The sequence below is a fragment of the Carex rostrata genome, chromosome 2 (assembly GCF_964058835.1).
Source record: "Carex rostrata chromosome 2, lpCarRost1.2, whole genome shotgun sequence".
NCBI classification, from domain to species: domain Eukaryota; kingdom Viridiplantae; phylum Streptophyta; class Magnoliopsida; order Poales; family Cyperaceae; genus Carex; species Carex rostrata.
In genome coordinates, this window is record NC_135919.1 from 4,332,835 (window position 1) to 4,352,279 (window position 19,445).

The 19,445-nt window shown below is 33.2% G+C and overlaps 2 protein-coding genes across 2 annotated transcripts; one reads left to right on the forward strand and one right to left on the reverse strand.

The window, feature by feature from the left end:
* Positions 1-415: 415 nt before the first annotated feature.
* Positions 416-2,925, forward strand: LOC144569778 (stem-specific protein TSJT1-like). The gene is made up of 5 exons (XM_078320254.1): positions 416-856; positions 1,076-1,325; positions 1,434-1,554; positions 1,827-2,059; positions 2,852-2,925. The coding sequence occupies exons 1-4, from the start codon at positions 615-617 to the stop codon at positions 2,015-2,017; spliced, it is 804 nt and encodes a 267-aa protein (XP_078176380.1). The 5' UTR covers positions 416-614; the 3' UTR covers positions 2,018-2,059; positions 2,852-2,925.
* Positions 2,926-15,115: 12,190 nt separating this feature from the next.
* LOC144569786 (stem-specific protein TSJT1-like) lies at positions 15,116-16,725 on the reverse strand. The gene is made up of 4 exons (XM_078320264.1): positions 16,395-16,725; positions 15,936-16,185; positions 15,708-15,828; positions 15,116-15,458 (listed from the first exon to the last, which is right to left on the reverse strand). Exons 1-4 carry the CDS (start codon positions 16,634-16,636, stop codon positions 15,268-15,270), a joined length of 804 nt encoding a protein of 267 aa, XP_078176390.1. The 5' UTR covers positions 16,637-16,725; the 3' UTR covers positions 15,116-15,267.
* Positions 16,726-19,445: the final 2,720 nt, after the last annotated feature.

Below are 19,445 nucleotides of genomic sequence, written 5' to 3' on the forward strand. Positions count from 1 at the left end.
TCGCCTTTTGTTTGAAAAAAACTGCCAGTAAGCGATGACGTGTTAGTGTTGATTTTCTGGTACGTACAACCAGTGGGCTATACTACGTGGATCTTCGTCAAAGGAGATAAGATCGCTTACCCGATCGGCGACCTTTTATAACACTACTAATACTAACTCGAGTTAAATTCAACAAGTAAAGTAATCGCCTCATGGGGCCCATATGGGTGGGGCATCCTTATCCACCTCTATTCTATGTAAAGTATTCCACTCGTCTGCAATTCTTTGGTCTAGAATCAATGGAATTGACCAAGTAAAAGCAGTAGATCTACATTTCATTACATGATTCGTTGATTCAGCAAAATGTAATTAAAACGATTAGAAATTTCTTTAGTATACGAAATAAAGTATTCTAGGGGATGAGGTGGTCTCTTTGCTTCCTCTTGTCGTTATCTTTAATCCCTTAATTAATTATTACTCACCAGAACTCTATAAATAACAGCCTTCGTTCTCATCAAAACCCATTCCATCTCGTTTCATTTCCTTCTCTTCTCTAACATTCGCTACAGAGATTCAAATACGATCCATTGATTGACAATTTACAAGAAAAATTTAAAGAGGAAGTAGTTGCAAAAATGTTGGGTATATTCCACAAGCAATTGGCACACCCCCCGCAGGAGTTGAACAGTCCGGAGGCGGTTAACATACCTTCCGGCAAGCAGGGACCCACCGTCAGACGCCAGCTGAAGAACCCCGATGAAATCTTACGGGACTTCCACTCTGCGTACCCCGACGACTCGTTCACAGCCTCTTTTGGTTGTGGAGCTGCTCTCGCATGTGTCGGGCCCCAGGGCCGCCACCTCTGCAAGCACGAAAGGTAACAATATTCTAAGAATTTTTGGTAACAAAATCCAGTAAAAGTGAAACTTGTTGAATATACTCTGTTGTAGGAAATTAAAATGCTCATCTTAATTTATTCTGACAAATTAAACATTATACAAATCAGTAAGTGTTCTAATTGGTGGAATACTGATGAAAAACAATGGGAACCAAGATAAAAATAAGAAAACTGAAGTCTTGATTTCGACAAATCCAGATTGTTTTGCGGGTTCGAGAACATATACTGTATGTTTATCGGGAGATTGGATAATCTGAGCAGCTTGATCAGACAGTATGGTCTAAGTGGTAAAGCCACCAATGAAGCCATGTTGGTTATAGAAGCATACCGCACTCTACGAGACCGTGGACCCTACCCGGCAGACCAGGTCATCAAGGACCTTTCTGGTTCCTTCGCATTTGTCGTGTTCGACTCGAGCGCTAACGATCCTTCTGTCTTCGCTGCATTGGTACCTTGGTTTCCCTGTCAATATACTTTTAAGTAATTGTAAATGACATATTGATGTACTCTTTTGCACAATTTAATGGAATGATTTTTGTACTTTCGTGTTGAACAGAGCTCTGATGGAGAGATACCTTTATTTTGGGGGATTGGAGGAGACGGGTCAGTGGTGATCTGTGATGATAGAGATATTGCTAAGGCTGGCTGTGGCAAGTCGTATGCACCTTTCCCACCCGGTACGTGTACTATTCATTCGGTACCACTTTGTGGATTGTTATAATTTATTTTATTTATTACCTGATTTGTATGCTGAGAAAAATGGAGTTTACTTTTATGGATCTAAATTTAGAATTATCCAATATTTATCCTGAAAGGCCCAAAATGAATTATCTGAGCTGATAAATAAGGCCCAGTCCAGTTATGCAAACTTCAGCTTAAACGATTTGAAGATATTTTCAAAAGAGAGTTTCATGTTTCATCATCCGTTGTTTCAATTTGCAAATTTCAGGTTGTATGTTTCACAGTGAGGGTGGTTTGAAGAGCTTTGAGCATCCGATGAACAGGTTGAAGCCGATGCCACGAGTTGACAGTGAAGGTATGATGTGTGGGGCCAACTTCAAGGTCGATACCTTCACTAAGATTAACTCGATGCCACGTGTCGGCAGTGCTACCAACTGGGCCTCCTCTTGGAACCAATAACCTTTTTCCCTTCGTTCTTTCTTTTTATCTCTCTGTTTTTAGGTGAAATATTAAGCAATAATTAGAAGGGGTGTTTGTTTTTGTATGTTTCTTAGCATTTGCTGCTTTGTAATTAAACCTATGTATTGACTTGTTTGTGTTTTCTTAAGTAGTGTCAATTGTCAACAAGACTTCCATCGTTCTTTTTTCTATCTTAATGAAAATTATTGAAATTATTTTAAAAAGAATAAAATTTGAATTAAAAACAAGTAAAACAACAGTCATCCGTGCTGACTGCTTAGGTATACGATACCTACATGTATTTGGCATCTTTGCAACATGATTTAATTAACCGTTGGAATGTTTTAGAAAGTTTATTTGTTATAAATTTCTTGAGCTTGTTTAATAAAAAAATAACTCCTACGTACCCTTCTGGCAAAACACCAACAGCATATATATTTTTATCAAAAAATAAGAGTTGCATATAATTTAAACACAAAGCTGAACGTACACACGAGGTATGCTTAGTACAAGGCCGAACCAAAAAAAAAATTACATTTTAATGTCTGGAATCCAATTTTAACTTCAACCAGCAAATGAGTTATTCATAATTACTTGGGTATGTTTGGTTGGATAGAGAATATGATATTTTCAAGAACAATTTTAATCCAATTTGAATGTTTCGATGCCACGAGTCGACAGTGAAGGTATGATGTGTGGAGCCAACTTTAAGGTTGATACCTTCACTAAGATTAACTCAATGCCCCGAGTCGGCAGCGCCACCAACTGGGCTCCTCTTGGAACCAATAACCTTTTCCTCTTCGTTGTCATTTCTTTTTCTCTCTCTGTTTTTAGTTGAGTTGTGTGGTGACTTGGTTTCACTGGTTCTGTCGTAAGTTGTAAGAACTGCCTCTAGGTGAAATATTGTGCAATAATTAGAGGGAGTGTGTGTAACAGTGTAAGTGTGTTTTTGTAGGTTTATTAACATTTACTTCTTTGCAACACGGTTTAAATGTTGAAATGTTTTATAGGGAGTTTGTTTCCTTTTATAAGTTAGTTTAATAAAATAAAATTAAAAATAAAAACATCTAATCCGGAAACAACAAGTGCACATATATTTATCTCAAAATTTAAATACATAGCTGAAAGTACAAAGGAAGCAGGCTTAGTTCAAAGCCGATTTTAAGAAAAAAATTCAATAGATTACATTTTAGTGTTTTGGATCTAATTTTATCTATAACCTGCAAATGAGCCATTTTCAATTCCTAATTTGGGCCTAATATATAGGCTAATGTTCGTTAATTTGGCACTAAACTTCCCCATTTTTATTTTTATTTCTTTCTAGTCAGAAACATAGTAATAAAATTCAAAAAATATACATACAAAATTTAGTTTCTTACCTAATTAATTTTATGTAGATCTTGTTGAGTGGCTTCTGACTTGTCATTTAAATTTGGTTTAAATTAAATCAAGATATGTAAATATAACACACGACTGCGGAGTTGGTTCAATGTCCATTGGACCTACTTTGGGTTTGATGGGCTTCACGACCGTCTCATATGCTTTAAGATCCATGCACTCTACATTTATATTCATATGCGTTCACGTTAATTTTCATGCACACAGAACTTAAAACGTATCGGACGGTCTTAGAGTCCATTAGACGTACTTTGTTCTCATAACACACATCAGTAGAAGTCTAAAAGCGCATTGTGATCTCATGCCAATTTTTTTTTATTTACTATCTTTAAAAAAATAAACCATTTAATCTTATTTTTTTGGAAAGTTCCATATTTACTAGCTTGGACTGCATTTTTGAAATTGCGGTACCAGCAGTTTGAAATTAATGCACTAACTATAAAATTAAATACACTGCTAGTACCGCAGTTTGAAACCACAATCCTAATAAATATGAAACTTAATAAAAAAAAAGGTTAAATAGTTAATTTTGTAAAAATGTTAAATAAAAAAATTTCGGGATCTCATGCATCAATGAGAGCACACCATGTGGCAGTAAACAGAAACATGATCATTGCACCAAAAGAGTCAACATAAAAATTGAGTGCAACCTATATTTGAGAAAGTATCAATCATTAACATACAAGTTCTATGTATCAACTATTTGTAAACAATTATCAAATTTTTAGTTGTAAATTTTTTACAATATATATAAAAAGGCACAGATTAAAGTTCTGTAAAGTGTGAATATTGTATACTAAATATGGAAGCTTGATGAAAATAGGTGAACAATTATATAATAATAATGAATACAAATGAGCTAATTATAGATGATGGTTTGCATCCATCATTTTATTTAAAATTTCTTTATCTATTTAATGGTTGTATCTTTATGTGTGGAAAAAGGTATCCAAGAAAAAGTGAGAAATGCATTTATATTTTATAGTACTATTCATATTTATTGTGTTTTCTCGCAAAAAAAAATTAGAGAAAAAAAATACGAAGCTAAAATGGACAATTTTTTTTTTAGCATTTCCTTCATTTTCAAGTAAATCAAATAATATTTATATAGACAAATTTACAATTTTTCTCCATCATGTTATTTTATTTTATTTTATAACATAAACTTCAAAATTTTATGGTTTTCTATTCACATGACAAAAACATGACACATTAATTATAGTGGCATGCAAAGAGCAATTAGGACTTGTTTACTTCTTCTTTTATTATTTTGATACCAACTATTAACAAGAATAAAAGAATTTGTAAATAGCTTTTTAATTATCAATGCAAAACCGTAGGGTAGGAATTGCCAACCTACCATAAAAAAAATAAAAATAAAAGAAGTATTCAACATTAATTGGATCATCATTTCGTTATAATCTAAGTCATAGTTTTAATGATTCTTTAAAAGCGTGTTTTTCTTTATTTTATCCTGACAACTTGCAAACCAATATTTATTTTGTAAAGACACTTTCGTGGTTTAAAATTTCCAAGATATATATTCTATTAATATTAGAAAGGGCAAGAAAATAAAAGAAACCAGCAGGCAGATCTGAGTATATTTTTTGTTATTGTATGCTCTCATGTCCCCTGTAGTTCTCATAATATATGTTACAAATATATATCCTTTGCCTATATATTTAGTCCATGAACCATTTATTTTTTAGCTCTACATCCTTTTCTTTCTTTTTTTAATTTTGAACCCATCAACACCAAAATTAAGTGATCTATCATCTATATATTAATTAAGAGATCTATCATCTGTATTTTTTGTTATTGTTTGCTCTCAAATCATAACCGTTCATCTAACTTGCCAATAATATCCCACCACTTAGTTCTCCATTACTTAAAATATATATCTTTTGCCTATATATAAACCAGAAACCATTTTTATTTTTGGCTCTACATACTATTTTAATTTTGAACCCATCAACACCAAAATTAAGAGATCTATCATCTATATATTAATTTGCAACCAACAACCAAAATCATCCCCTGCATAAACACAAGTCATGAGGCCCTTCTCCTATAGAGCGGCTTCGATGCCAACTGAGAAGGAATCTAAGGTTGTCATGTTAGATGGCACTCTTCGAGAGTTCTCTCCAGGCTCGATAGCGAACCATGCGATAGAGGATGAACCTGATTGTGTCATCTTTGATACCAACAAATTCTATGTCGGCGAGTACATCTTGCCATTGGAAGCTGATTTCGAGCTCGAGTCAGGTCATATATACATGTTACTTCCTCAGTCAATGTTAAATCATAGATTGAGTTCAGTAGATATGGAAATATTGTCTGTGAAGATCAAAGAGGCGCTTCTAATGGCGGCTGTTGAGAAAAAGTTTGATCGGTCAAGTTCTTTTTGTGGCTTGCGAGAGATGTTATCAGGACCGGAGATTGTAGAGAAGATAAATCGGAAGGACGAGAAGAGAGAGAAGATATGCAAAACAGAGAGTATAGAGAAGACAAAGGAAGAAGAAGCTTGGGTTGAGGAGAAGATAAACAAAACAGAGGAGAAAGGAGAAAGAAAACAGAGCAAGTGCCAGTATGTATGGTATCTAGGATTTGCTAGTTTGCCAATTGAAGAAGAGAACTAGAATATGTAGTTAGGATTTGAAGTGTACATATTGTCAAATATCTCTTTATGTTTTAATTGAATAGACTTAATTAGCAATTCATATTTGCATTTTCTTCTATATAATTTTGTTTCTCTTTTCTTTTCTTTTTTTGTTTCAGAGAACTCATATATTTTCAAAATTTCCTTTTCATTAAAATAATATATTAATATATCTATGGTTCTAATTATTGGACTAAAAACAACTTTTTTTATATTTCTATGTAAGAATTTTTATCGATAAAAATCTTATTATTTTCACTATATGATGAATTTATAACATTCCGAAATAATATTACTTGTTTTGACATGCTATATGTATCTAATTACTGACTAGAGACAAATTATGGCTTGTTCTTAGTTCTTACCTTTTCAACGGATCTAGAATCACCATCATCAGAATTCGGATGAAGAAATTATGGTCAAAATAAATACCGACATAGTGCAACGCAGTCTACAAATGCGAACTTGGATGCACCAGGTAAAGATTTTAACAGAGTAGTTTTAGCTTCATGCATAGTATAAACTATAGTTTCAAAACAGCAATGCATATGGTCCATGTGCTGTATGAAGCAAAAACTGCTCTGCTAAAATATTTACCCGATGAACCGGTGCTAATTTTAGGAGTTTCCTTATTTCTTTGTTGTTCGTTTTTAGTCTATCTTCAGAACATGTTGTACTATTTTTAGAAGGGTTTATAGTTATTTGAGGAGGGTACAAATGCCTCCATTTTTTGTGCCTCTATTTTTTTAAACTTTAATAATTCAAAATTTAAAACTTAAAATTCAAAATAAACCGTTGGATGTAATCTACATCATTTTATCTATGCACGTGTAAAAAATTATGACATTTCAATTTTATTTTCGTTGTCATCAAGAGCTTGTAAAAAACATACTAATATGGATAATTTCTAGACGTTGATTTTACTACTTATTGATTCACATAAAAACAAAATTGGAATGTGATAATTTTTTATGAGCACCTAGATAAAATAATATAGATCACATCTAATGATTTTGTTTTGACTTTTAAGTTTTAAATTTTAAATTATTAAAGTTTTAAAAAATGGAGACACGACGAAAGCACAAAAAATGGAGGCATTTGAACCCTTCTCTAATTATTTTAGGCAGGATAGGTTTTCTGCTTCCACAAGAATCCTAACAAAGTTATATTTCAAACTTTTGCCCCTTAAATCTAATTAAATAACAAATAAGATGAGATATATATGATGGTAGATTGTTTGGAACTTTGTATAGATTTTTTTACAAAATTTATATATATTTAAGTATATTAGCAAGCTGGCTGAATTTGTAAAATTATAGATACACAATTTTAGACCAGAAAATGGCTTAATTGAATATTTTGCCGGATTTTTTTATTTTAATAAATGTAATTTTTTAATTAAACCTCTTGAAAAATTTATAACATATTTCGAAATTTAGAATGATCAGAATAAGAAATTTCTGTCCCTACTTATTTTCAGTTGAAAAAAGATAATTCAAGGATATATTAAGTATAGTAATTTAAAAGTTCGACACTTCATTTTGGCTTAAATAAAGTTATTTTGGATTAAATTGCCTAGTTGAAGCTAAGGTGAATTGAATTAATCATATTTTAAATTTAAATGAATAAGATAGAATAACATTGGAATTAATTCAAAGTAATATATCCACTTGTAATCAAAATGTGCATAAAAAATCTCCTTTGTAAATCTAAACCGTTCATGCACCATGCAGCCTATGTCCTGGTACCTCATTTGGGATCATCGGATACCAATATGCCAGGATTCGAACACAGATTCTATTGGTTGAGATTCAAAATTCTAAGCCACTACACTATACTATCTTATGTTATATATATTAATAACTAATGTTATAAAATGCAGTTTTTGTGCAGTATGCGGAAGGCCACCGTATACTGCATATACGGTATGCGGCCGCATATACCGATTTTTTTATTTATATCCAAAAAAATAATTAAATTTCAAAAAATAACCGAAGCTGAACGGGATATTGAAATCTACCCAAACCGGAAATTTTTTTCCGGTAATTCAGTCCAAAACCGAAAATATTTTTTCCGGTTTCAACATTCCAAAACAGCACCTACAAAAAAAAACAAAGAAACCGTAATTTTTTTTCCTGGTTTGAATTTTTTTTTCACAATATAAATTAAATGTAAATGTACTAGAAGAATCACAATATTTTCTATATTACCTAGAAGTGACTTTTAAACCGGGATCAATAACTCATAATCCAAGCATTTTTATTTTTTTTCCAATAACTCAAAAAGAAATATATTAATTTTTTTTACAACCGCAAAAAATTCGACATGAAAAATGTTGATTTGGGTTATTTGTAGCAGTCTTTCTTATAAATCAAATTATATAGTATTCCATATATTTTCAAAGAAATATATTAAATATTTTTAATATTTCAATGCAAAAATAAATAATTTATAAATATTTCTATTTAAATAAAAAAAATCTGAAAAAAGAAAAAAAATGTTGAAACCGAAATTTTTTTTTACGGTTTCTCTTTTTTTTGGCCGCTGTTTTGGAATGTTGAAACTGGAATTTTTTTTTCTGGTTTTGGACTGAATTACCAGAATTTTTTTTTCCGGTTTGGGTAGATTTCGAAATCCCGTTCAGCTTCGGTTATTTTTTTAAATTTAATTATTTTTTTGGATATAAATAAAAAAATCGGCCGCATATACAGATTTTTATGCGGATTTATATATGCGGAGAAGATAAATAGTATTGTAAAATATCAAACTAAAAAATCTGTATAATAATATATTATGAATGAAATAATTATTAATCTATATTTTAGTAGTTGAACTCTATAGTTAAATGTTACTGTAGTTATTAGTTCAAAATTATTAGGTCCAAATTATTTGAAATCATTCCGCCCATATCCTTCTATTTGTTACTTTAAAAAGATCAATACACAATTGAAGCCACGTGCACAGTAGAAACCGCGTGAAGAAAATAATAAAATATTAACTCTTGAAAGAAAGATATGCCACGTGCACAGTACAAACCGCATATTATACCGCATATCATTTTTCTAAATGGTTCGAAAGCACATACGCATATGCGGCCGCATAGACCGCATTTTGTTACACTAGTAATAACTATTGTATTAATTTATACTTTAGGTTTTTAATATGAGTGAGTCTATGGTACGACGCGTATTACACTTCCAAGTGTAATTCAAAATCCAAACCTTTGGATCTTCATCAATATTGGTGCAGTAGAAGTGCGCTGATCAAGTATTAACGGAGCCCCCGTTAAGTTTTTGGAATTCTGTCTATTATTTCTCCTCTCCATTCTCCAGCGATGAACTCTCTCTCTCGCTCGCGACTTCAAATGCCGGGTCTCCGGCTAGGGTTTCCTCTCCTCTGCCCCGTTCCATCCGTGAATTGTAGCCAGGCGCCTCCGCCTCTCTCTCTCTCAAATTCCTTCTGCCCCTCATGTGACCCCACTTTGAGTCAAGTGCCTCCAGTTTCCACTCCGTAACTCCACTTTATCTCCTCCTAATATCCATTTACCCATCAATTTTGTGTTTTGTCTCAATTTGAGGATGTTTAGCTTGAGTTGCTTATTAATTTTGTAGTGTTATACTCTTTACTTTTCTTTTATCTTTTCTCCCCGTCTTCAAGTTAATTTTCAATTTGGCTAAATTACAAATTGTTTTCTTCCTGGATGTGAACTTATTTCTTCAAAAGATCCAAATCGGGCTCTTTACACACCCAAATCAAATGGTTACACATCCTAGTCATTTTATAGCATTGAGTTATTAAAGATGTTTAGTTATTATTTGTTTGGTGAATTGTTTGTAGAATCTTTTTTTCTGCTTATGCCTGGACATTTGACTCCGCAAAATCAAAGGTAAATAAGCATCCAATCTTCCTTGAGACAATGATATGTTCAGTAGATCCCTATTTTTACCGTCTTTGTTTGGAGAATTCTTGAAATAGGAGGATTTATATAAATGCAAAAGGTTACATTTTTCTGGTGTTTACTTGAGCAATAAATTAACAAGATGCCTAAGTTTCAGAAAAATGACAGACTGGAAGCAAATTAGTCGATGATATCTTAGCATTAAAGTAACAAGATGTTTAAGTGAATTCTTGAATTAGAGGACATTTTGGTACTATTAGCATTTTTTTTGCGACTAAGTTATTGTTTCAAATCTAGCTACCAGTGGTACCTTTCCTCTTGCCACCAATTATAATTTTCCATCGTTGAGCAGCAACTTTGCCAATGCGAAGATCGTATTAATTACGCAAGGAAGACTATGATAGAGGGTTCCGTAATAATTGTATCCATGATTGTATTGTTTTTGTTTCCACTACTTGCAATTTATGTTGGACATTGTAATTACCAAAGTGGATGTTTTATTTTACTAGTATGTATGGATTTGTTGATAATTTCATGTATGCATTAATTGACGCTTTTAGTGTTATTGTAACTTGTTGAATGAGACTTGTTATTACAACTAAGTAGTGGTACATTTTACGAAGTGTTTTAGTTTTGTAGACTAATTTGTAACATTTGCTTTGTATAAAACTTATCCAATTAATCATAGAGCTAAATGCAAACTTCATACAGGTAGCACATTATTTGCTATTGTCAGCAAAAAAAAATGCATAAATGTTTCGTCTTTCCAAGCAGTCTGAGTTGAAGAACAATGCAAGATAACTTTAATACTATACTAGTTGTACCGATTAGTGGTACCATACTAGTTAAAATGTCAAACAACATTCATTCTAAAATAGAAATAGTTAAAACATTAAATTACATCCATCACAAATCATTGCAATTAACAAAAAAAAAATCATTACAATTGCACTTCATATCAAATCCAAGATACTCAAGGACTGAAATACCAAATGTGATCAGATTGATTTCCAAATGTGATCAGATTTATAAATCAATCAACTGCCCTTTATTTACAGTCCAGGCTTTGGTTGGAGGTTATCCTCAGATATGCTAAGTGCAATTCCAGTATTCAGAAATCAGGGGTCAAATGATCTTATTTGGGCATTAAATTAAATCATTAATATGCAAGAAAGAAGAAGTGACTAGAGTATTGATTGTCCACTAGCACTGCCACCGTCGCGTCATGGAGCAGTCGCTTAGCAACCACATTTCTTTGTTGTTAATCCCTTTCTTTTTTCCAATGGGTCACTTTGTAGTTGGTGTCGCATCTCTTATAGTTCCTCACCTTCATTTATCAGGTTATGACTGCACCCCATAGATGACAACGTCTTTCTCGTACCTGTCATTTGTTTTTGTATTCATTAAAGCTGGCTATCATATAATGTCCAATTAATTAGCATTTAAAAAATTCACCACATTCAACTTTTATCTGTCATGGTACCAAGTATGTACTAACTAGTATGGTATAATATACTCATTGTTCGATGCTCAGCACTTAACTTCAAAGTGAAAATAAACAAGATGTTGGAGATGCATAGCAGAACTGAGGATAAGAATATTTGCAAATTAGGGCCTACTCTTCTCTGCTCCTTATTTTCTTCCTTTTACTTCTTCTAGGGTAGCAGAAAAGCAAATAAAAATAACGGCTCACTGTACCAACTCTCCACAACCATCTATACCTTTTCTAACAGCTCTCTAACCTCATAATCTATTTCTTGAGTATAAATTTTACATTGTAACTATAAAAAAAAAAATCAAATAAGCATTTTATTCAATATAAATACTGATTTTAACATAAAAGTTTGAACTACTAAGAGTACCATCACAGTAAACCAATTTTGCTAAAGATGGAGTTCCTTAAAAGTCAATGTCTTTTACCTTTATTCTCTTTACTAATTGAATCTTGATACAACCAAATTGAAATAAAATATCTCATAATATAATGAACAATCAAGGATTGTATACACATTGTACAATTACCATGAAATGTTGATGTTTATCATTTAGGCCTGGATTTTGTCGAAAATTGTCCAATAAAATCGTATATAAGAAAGCTTTAACTATGAAAACAACAATATAAAATTAATATCTCCATCAATCTTTCTAGACCTAAAAGGTACTAGCTTGTTGAAGACTGTAAACTATACAGGAAAATTGATTTAGCTATATGCAAACTCTCAATTTCATCCTTTACAAAACACATATAGGCATGCACAGAGAAGGAGAGTCACTGTCGAAATATCAAATTACCAGATGAAAAATAGATTCAGAGATGAGATCTTACCCCAAAAAAAAAACGAAAGAGGAGGAGAACAAGTAGAGATGAGGGATTGTAGCCAACCTAGCTGATCTAGCTCCTTCATCTAGTTAGAGAGAGCCAGGGGAGGAGGATAGAGCAAGAAAGATAAGGGAGAGACGAAGGGATTTGAGGGAGAAGAGGTGGAAGCGCCTGGCTACAACTCGCGGAGTGGAACAGGGCAGAGGAGGTAAAACCCTAGACGGAGGCACCCGGCAATTGAAATCGCGAGAGAGAGAGAGAGAGAGAGAGTTCATCACTGTAGACTGGAGAGGGGAGATAATAGACGGAATTCCAAAACCTTAACTGAGGCGCTCCGTTAATGCTTGATCAGCGCACTTCTACAACACGAATATTAATGAAGATCTAAAGGTCTGGATTTTAAATTACACTTAGAAGTGTAATACGCGTCGTACCATAGACTCACTCTTTTAATATTTTGTACAAGTTTGCCTTTAAGTTAGAATTATGATTAATCTAAATATTATAATTAAAATAATAGAAAATAATATATATACTAGACATATTGTATCCTGAAATTACCGTATCTATATTGTATCCCACACAATATTCGTATCTGTATCCAAACAAATTGAGAAAGAGACAATATATCCTTACAAAAAATAAATCAACTATTCACAATAGTTCATTGGTAATTAACGTTACATTTTTTTTTTTTTGAAAAACAGTGAAGATTTCCACCGATTTCATATAGAAATTAAAAGTACATGATTTGGTATCCAAAATAGATACTAAAACCAGATACTATAAGTCATACAACTGTTTCAAATAACATAAGCACATACAAGTAAGAAAAACAACAAGCAAGCACGCTATAGTAAAAAGAACAGCATCCTAATAATATCATATATCAAAATGAGTTAGGCTGGGGTGCTATGGATAGCATAGTGGCATCTATGCTACGGCTCAATATTCGAGTTTTCAAAATCCAAACGGTCGATCTGAACCGTTCATCTTATTCTCCATATTAATATCTGCTTGGAGACCAAATTTTACATTTTTCTGAATTTTTTTACTATTTATTAAGTATTTTACAAAATTGTTGATCCAACGGTGGCTGCACAAAACAGTAAAACCGTTGGATTAGCGATTTTCAAAGTGGCTTAATAAATAGTAAAAAAATCAGAAAATTATAAAATTTAGTCTCCAAGCAGATATTAATATGGAGAATAAGATGAACGGTTCGGATCGACCGTTTGAATTTTGAAAACTCGAATATTGAGCCGTAGCATAGAGGCCACTATGCTATCCATAGCACCCCAGCCTAACTCTATCAAAATACTCAATATAACAGTTCTAAGCTATCATTCCAATTAACTAAATCATCTTCATTTAACTTTTTTTCAAACATTTGATTTTGGGGACTGCCAGCTCCAAAATTTTGAGTCATTGGTAACGTTACATTAATTTATTAAATAAATAAAAGAGGAGGGTTCAAATGCCTCCATGTTTTTGTACCTCCATCATGCCTCCATCTCTCTCCATCATTTTCAAAGTTCAAACAGTCGATCTGAACCGCTCAATCTAACCTCCATACTAAAATATGTTTGGAGACCAAATTTTATATTTTTAAGAATTTTTTTACTATTTTTTTAGATAGGTACAAAAATACTGTTTTTAGATGGTTCAGATTTACTGATTTTGTACCTATCTAAAAAAATAGTAAAAAAATTCCTAAAAATATAAAATTTGGTCTCCAAATATATTTTAGTATGGAGGTTAGGTTGAGCGGTTCGGATCGACTGTTTGAACTTCCAAAATGATAGAGAGAGATGGAGGCACAAAAACATGGAGGCATTTGAACCCTCTAAATAAAATTGGGGAAACTTCGTCTCGTTGAGTTTTTTTTTTTTTTGAAAGTCCGTAGGCGATTACATTAAAATAGAAAGTATAAAAACATATACATTGAGCTACTTGTAAAATCATTTAATTTGTTATTTGATATGTCAAAAAATAATAGATATGTGAAGTCAGAAAATGCAAATTGGTCTATTTGCATCCAATTAGCAATTAGATGGGTCTTTCAATTTTCTTCTTTGGGAATGTAGACAGCAGTAATTTTTTGAGTTGCATGGTTGGTGGAATACGCCGTAGCGAGTTTTTCTTTGAGGACGAAACATTTTCTTCTTTTCAAAATGAACGCCGTCCAGAGAAATACGCAGCCGAGAGGCACTGAATCAAACTGGACCGAGACAGTCACCATTTAGAGAGAAGGAAGAGAAGAGCACTTAATCTAGCCTCGTTAACTTTAACCTTGCAAAACGAGCGAACTTAGGCATGTTAGGCCCAAATCAATACTTGAATAGCTCATTTGCTGGTTGTAGTTAAAATTGGATTCGAGACATTAAAATGATCTTCTTTTTTTTTTGGGTTCGGCCTTGTACTAATTAAGCATACCTCGTGTGTACGTTCAGCTTTGTATTTAAATTTTAAATAATATATATACATTTTTCTTTTGATAAAAATATATATGCACTTGGTGTTGCCAGAAGCGTTCTGTTTTTATTAAACTAGCTCAAGCAATTTATAACATAGTTTCTAAAACATTCCAACGGTTAATTAAACCATGTTGCAAAGATGCCTACGTAGCCATGTAGGTATGGAATACCTAATAAGCAATTAGCACGGATGACTGAATTGTTTTACATTTTTTAATTCAAATTTTATTATTATTTTTTTAAATAATTTAAATAATTTTTCATTCCGGATTCACTGTCGTAGTGTCGTGTCTTATTGCTTCAAGATAGAAAAAAGAACGGTGAAAGTCTTCTTGACAATTGACACTACTTAAGAAAAGACAAACAAGTCAATATATAGGTTTAATTACAAACAAGCAAATGCTAAGAAACATACAAAAACACACACCCCTTCTAATTATTGCACAATATTTTACCTAAAAACAGAGATAAAAAGAAAGAACAACAAAGGCGAATAGGTTATTGCTTCAAAGAGGAGGCCCAGTTGGTGGCGCTGCCGACACGTGGCATCGAGTTAATCTTAGTGAAGGTGTCGACCTTAAAGTTGGCCCCACCCAACATACCTTCACTGTCAACTCGTGGCATCGGCTTCAACCTATTCATCGGATGCTCAAAGCTCTTCAAACCACCCTCACTATGAAACATACAACCTGAAATTTGCAAATTAAAACAAATGGATGATGAAACATGATGAAGTTTGCATAACTGGACTGGGCTGGGTCTTATTTATCAGCTCAGATAATTCATGTTGGGCCTTTCAGGACAAATGTTGAATAATTCATTTTGGGCCTTATTTATCAGCTCAGATAAACTCCATTTTCCTCAGCATACAAATCAGGTAACAAATAAAAGAAATTATAACAATCCACAAAGTGGTACCGAATGAATAGTACACGTACCGGGTGGGAAAGGTGCATACGACTTGCCACAACCAGCCTTAGAAATATCTCTATCATCACAGATCACCACCGACCCGTCTCCTCCAATCCCCCAAAATAAAGGTATCGCTCCATCAGTGCTCTGTTCAACACAAAAATGCAAAAATCATTCCATTAAATTGTGCAAAAGAGTACATAAGTATGTCATTTATAATTATTTAAAGTGTATTGACAGGGAAATTAAGGTACCAATGCAGCGAATACAGAAGGCTCGTTAGAGCTCGAGTCAAACACGACAAATGCGAAGGAACCAGACAGGTCCTTGACGACCTGGTCTGCCGGGTAGGGTCCACGGTCTCGTAGAGTGCGGTATGCCTCTATAACCAACATGGCTTCATTGGTGGCTTTACCACTTAGACCATACTGTCTGATCAAGCTGCTCAGATTATCCAATCTCCCGATAAACATACAGTATATGTTCTCGAACCCGCAAAACAATCTGCATTTGTTCAAGTCAACACTTCAGTTTTCTTATTTTACCTTAATTTCCCATAATGTTTCTTCAGTATTCCACCAATTAGAACTGTAGAACACCTACTGATTTTGTATAATGTTTAATTTTGAAATTCCCGTGTTATCTACAAAAAGAGATTCAACAAGTTTCACTCTTACTGGATTTTGTTACCAAAAGATCTAGAATTTTGTTACCTTTCGTATTTGCAGAGGCGGCGGCCCTGGGGCCCGACACATGCGAGAGCAGCTCCACAAACAAAAGTGGCTGCGAATGAGTCGTCAGGGTACACAGAGTGGAAGTCGCGTAAGATTTCATCGGGGTTCTTTGGCTGGCATCTGACGGTGGGTCCCTGCTTGCCGGAAGGTATGTTAACCGCCTCCGGACTGTTCAATTCCTGCGGTGGGTGTGCCAATTGCTTGTGGAATATACCCAACATTTTTGAACTACTACTAACAAAATTTCTTGCAAATTGTCAATCAATGCAAAAACAACCTTTGTAACGATTAGTAGAGAAAAGAAGGCAATGAAACGAGAAGGAATGGATTTGATGAGAACGAAGGCTGTTATATATAGAGTTCTGGTTTGGTATAATTAATTAAGGGATTATAAAAAGATAACGACAAGGGCAAGCAAAGTGCTAAGAGGCCACCGCATCACCTACAATTCTTTATTTCGTAATCCATGCAATAACTTTTATGTGGGTTGTTTTGTTCGAGAGCATTTTGATTCCAGAGCAAATAATTCCGGACGAATGGAATGCTTTAGATAGAAAACTGATTAGTGTTGGATAAGGATACCCCACTCTTATGGGCCCCACAAGGCGAATCCTTTACTTGTTCAATTTAACTCGGGTTAGTCCCAAGTACCTGACTCAACGCAATTGAAACGGACGGCTCAATTTACTCTCAGCCAGTCGGGATTCGGGATGACAGACGGAGCGTGATTATTTGTGCTTTGAGATACGTGCCAATCCATTTTATGTCCGTCCGATTCAATTATAATCAGTCGGCGATCTTATCTCTTCTGACGCAGATCGGTATAGTAGTGTTACAAGAGGTCGCCGAGCAGGTTAGCGATCTTATTCTTATCTCTTCTGAGCAGATCCACGTAGTATGTGGGTCCGGATCCCCTAAAGTAACCCAATATTTAGGTTTTAGATCGAGACCGTCCGATTTGAATCCGTTGTTCGAGAATGCTTTGTGATTCGAATTCATCTCTCGAAATGTGTGTACTTCACTTTATATAAATTATTACGGATTCGAATTAGACAGTCCTGATTTAAAATCTAAAGATTGAGTTACTTCACGTGATCCGAACTCCGTAGTATATTCAGCCCACTGGTTTTGCTGTAACACAACTGACACGTCATAGCTTATAGCTTACTGGTGTATTGTCAAGTATTTAAATTTCATATTAATACTCGTTTTGTCTTGATTTTAAAACTGGTCTATCAACCATTAATATATTATATACAAAATTATTTTATGATCATTCATAATATTTTAATATAAATTTGATTGGTGAAAGGTATCTTCAGTGTTTCTGTTAAAACTTTCGAATGTGATTATATAATTTGGTTAGTGAAAGAGTAGTAAATGCCGATAATTATATTGATTATATAATTTGTATATAGTTTGTTTATTCCATTGCCAAGAGTAGTAAATGCCGATAATTATATTGATTAATAATTTTTTCATTGTAACTATGTTACATAGATACAAATATAGATATCGTATCAGATATGATACAGATATGATGATATGGTAATTTTAAAAAATAAAGAATATGAAATGCCTATTATATATTTCAAACACATATATTATATAAATTAAATATCAAAATACAATACTATAGCGAAATATACATTAAATATAATAAGTACTCTCTTATAACAATAAATTTGAAGTGGTATAGTGGTAGAGGGTTATAGGTGTTGTGTCACAGATTTCCACTTAGAATAATTTCAATATTTCTTACTTTTAAAAATAGGTCCTCATAAAATTTACGGATAATTTAGTAATAATATAAATATTATTATTAAATTTTACTTTATACTGTGCTTACAATGAATAATTCATTAATTTTATATTTTGTTGATTCTTGTGATTCTTCTAATTCTTATGATTCCTCTATTGATTCTTTTGATTGTATTGATTTTTTTGAATTTTAATTAGCATCTTCATCATAAGTAATATTTTTTTCTTTTTTCTTTTGATTTTATTTCTGCAAGAATAAATAGTTACTCTATTTTTTTTAGTATATTATTTTCAATCAATTAATTATTTATAGATTTTGTTATTGTTACTTATAATTAAAGAGTGAGTCTATGGTACTATGCATATCATGGGTTGTTACCGTGTTACGGCTCTATATTCGAGTTTTCAAATCCTAACGGTCGATCCAAACCGTTCATCTTGTTCTCCATATTAATATGTGTTTGGAGACCAAATTTTATATTTTTCGAAAAAATTTTACTATTTTTTTAGATATTTAGAAAATCACTTGATCTGAAAATTCTAAACCATTCAAAAACAGTGATTTTCAATAAATCTAAAAAAATAGTAAAAGATTTCAAAAAATGTAAAAGTTGGTCTCCAAATACATATTAATATGGAGAACAAGATGAACGATTCGGATCGACTGTTAGAATTTGAAAACTCTAATATAGACTGTAGCACGGTAATAAATCGTAATATGCATATTACCATAGAGTCACTCATAATTAAATGTTAGACAATGCGTAGGAAACAATACGAGTGGATGAATGAGAAACCAGCAAATCACGTGCGAGCGGCCAGATTTGAAACCGCTACCTCAGTCAACTTCCACGGATGGATGGGGACCAAAAGGAGTGCGTATTCTCTGAGATATCTCAACTTTTGCGTGACCGACGTGTCGGTGCCTATTCGGGGGTGATGTAGGGGTCAGTATTATGTGTGCTTTGAGATTCGTTCATAACGTATTTAAACGCTTGGGATTTTCCATAAAGTCACGCAAAGTTTGAGATATCTCAGAGGATACGAATTCGACCAAAAGCTGAGGTGGGGCCCACACCACGCGAAACCATAAATTTGGTTTGAATTGATTGGAGATGTGAGATATGAGATAAGAAGAAAGCCTTGTCGCATACACGTCATTCCCTCCTGCAGGGGTCCATATCCCCTAAAGCAACCCAATCTTTGGGTTTTGGATCAAAACTGTTCAATTCGAATCCGTCGATCAAAATTGCTTTGGGATTCGAATTC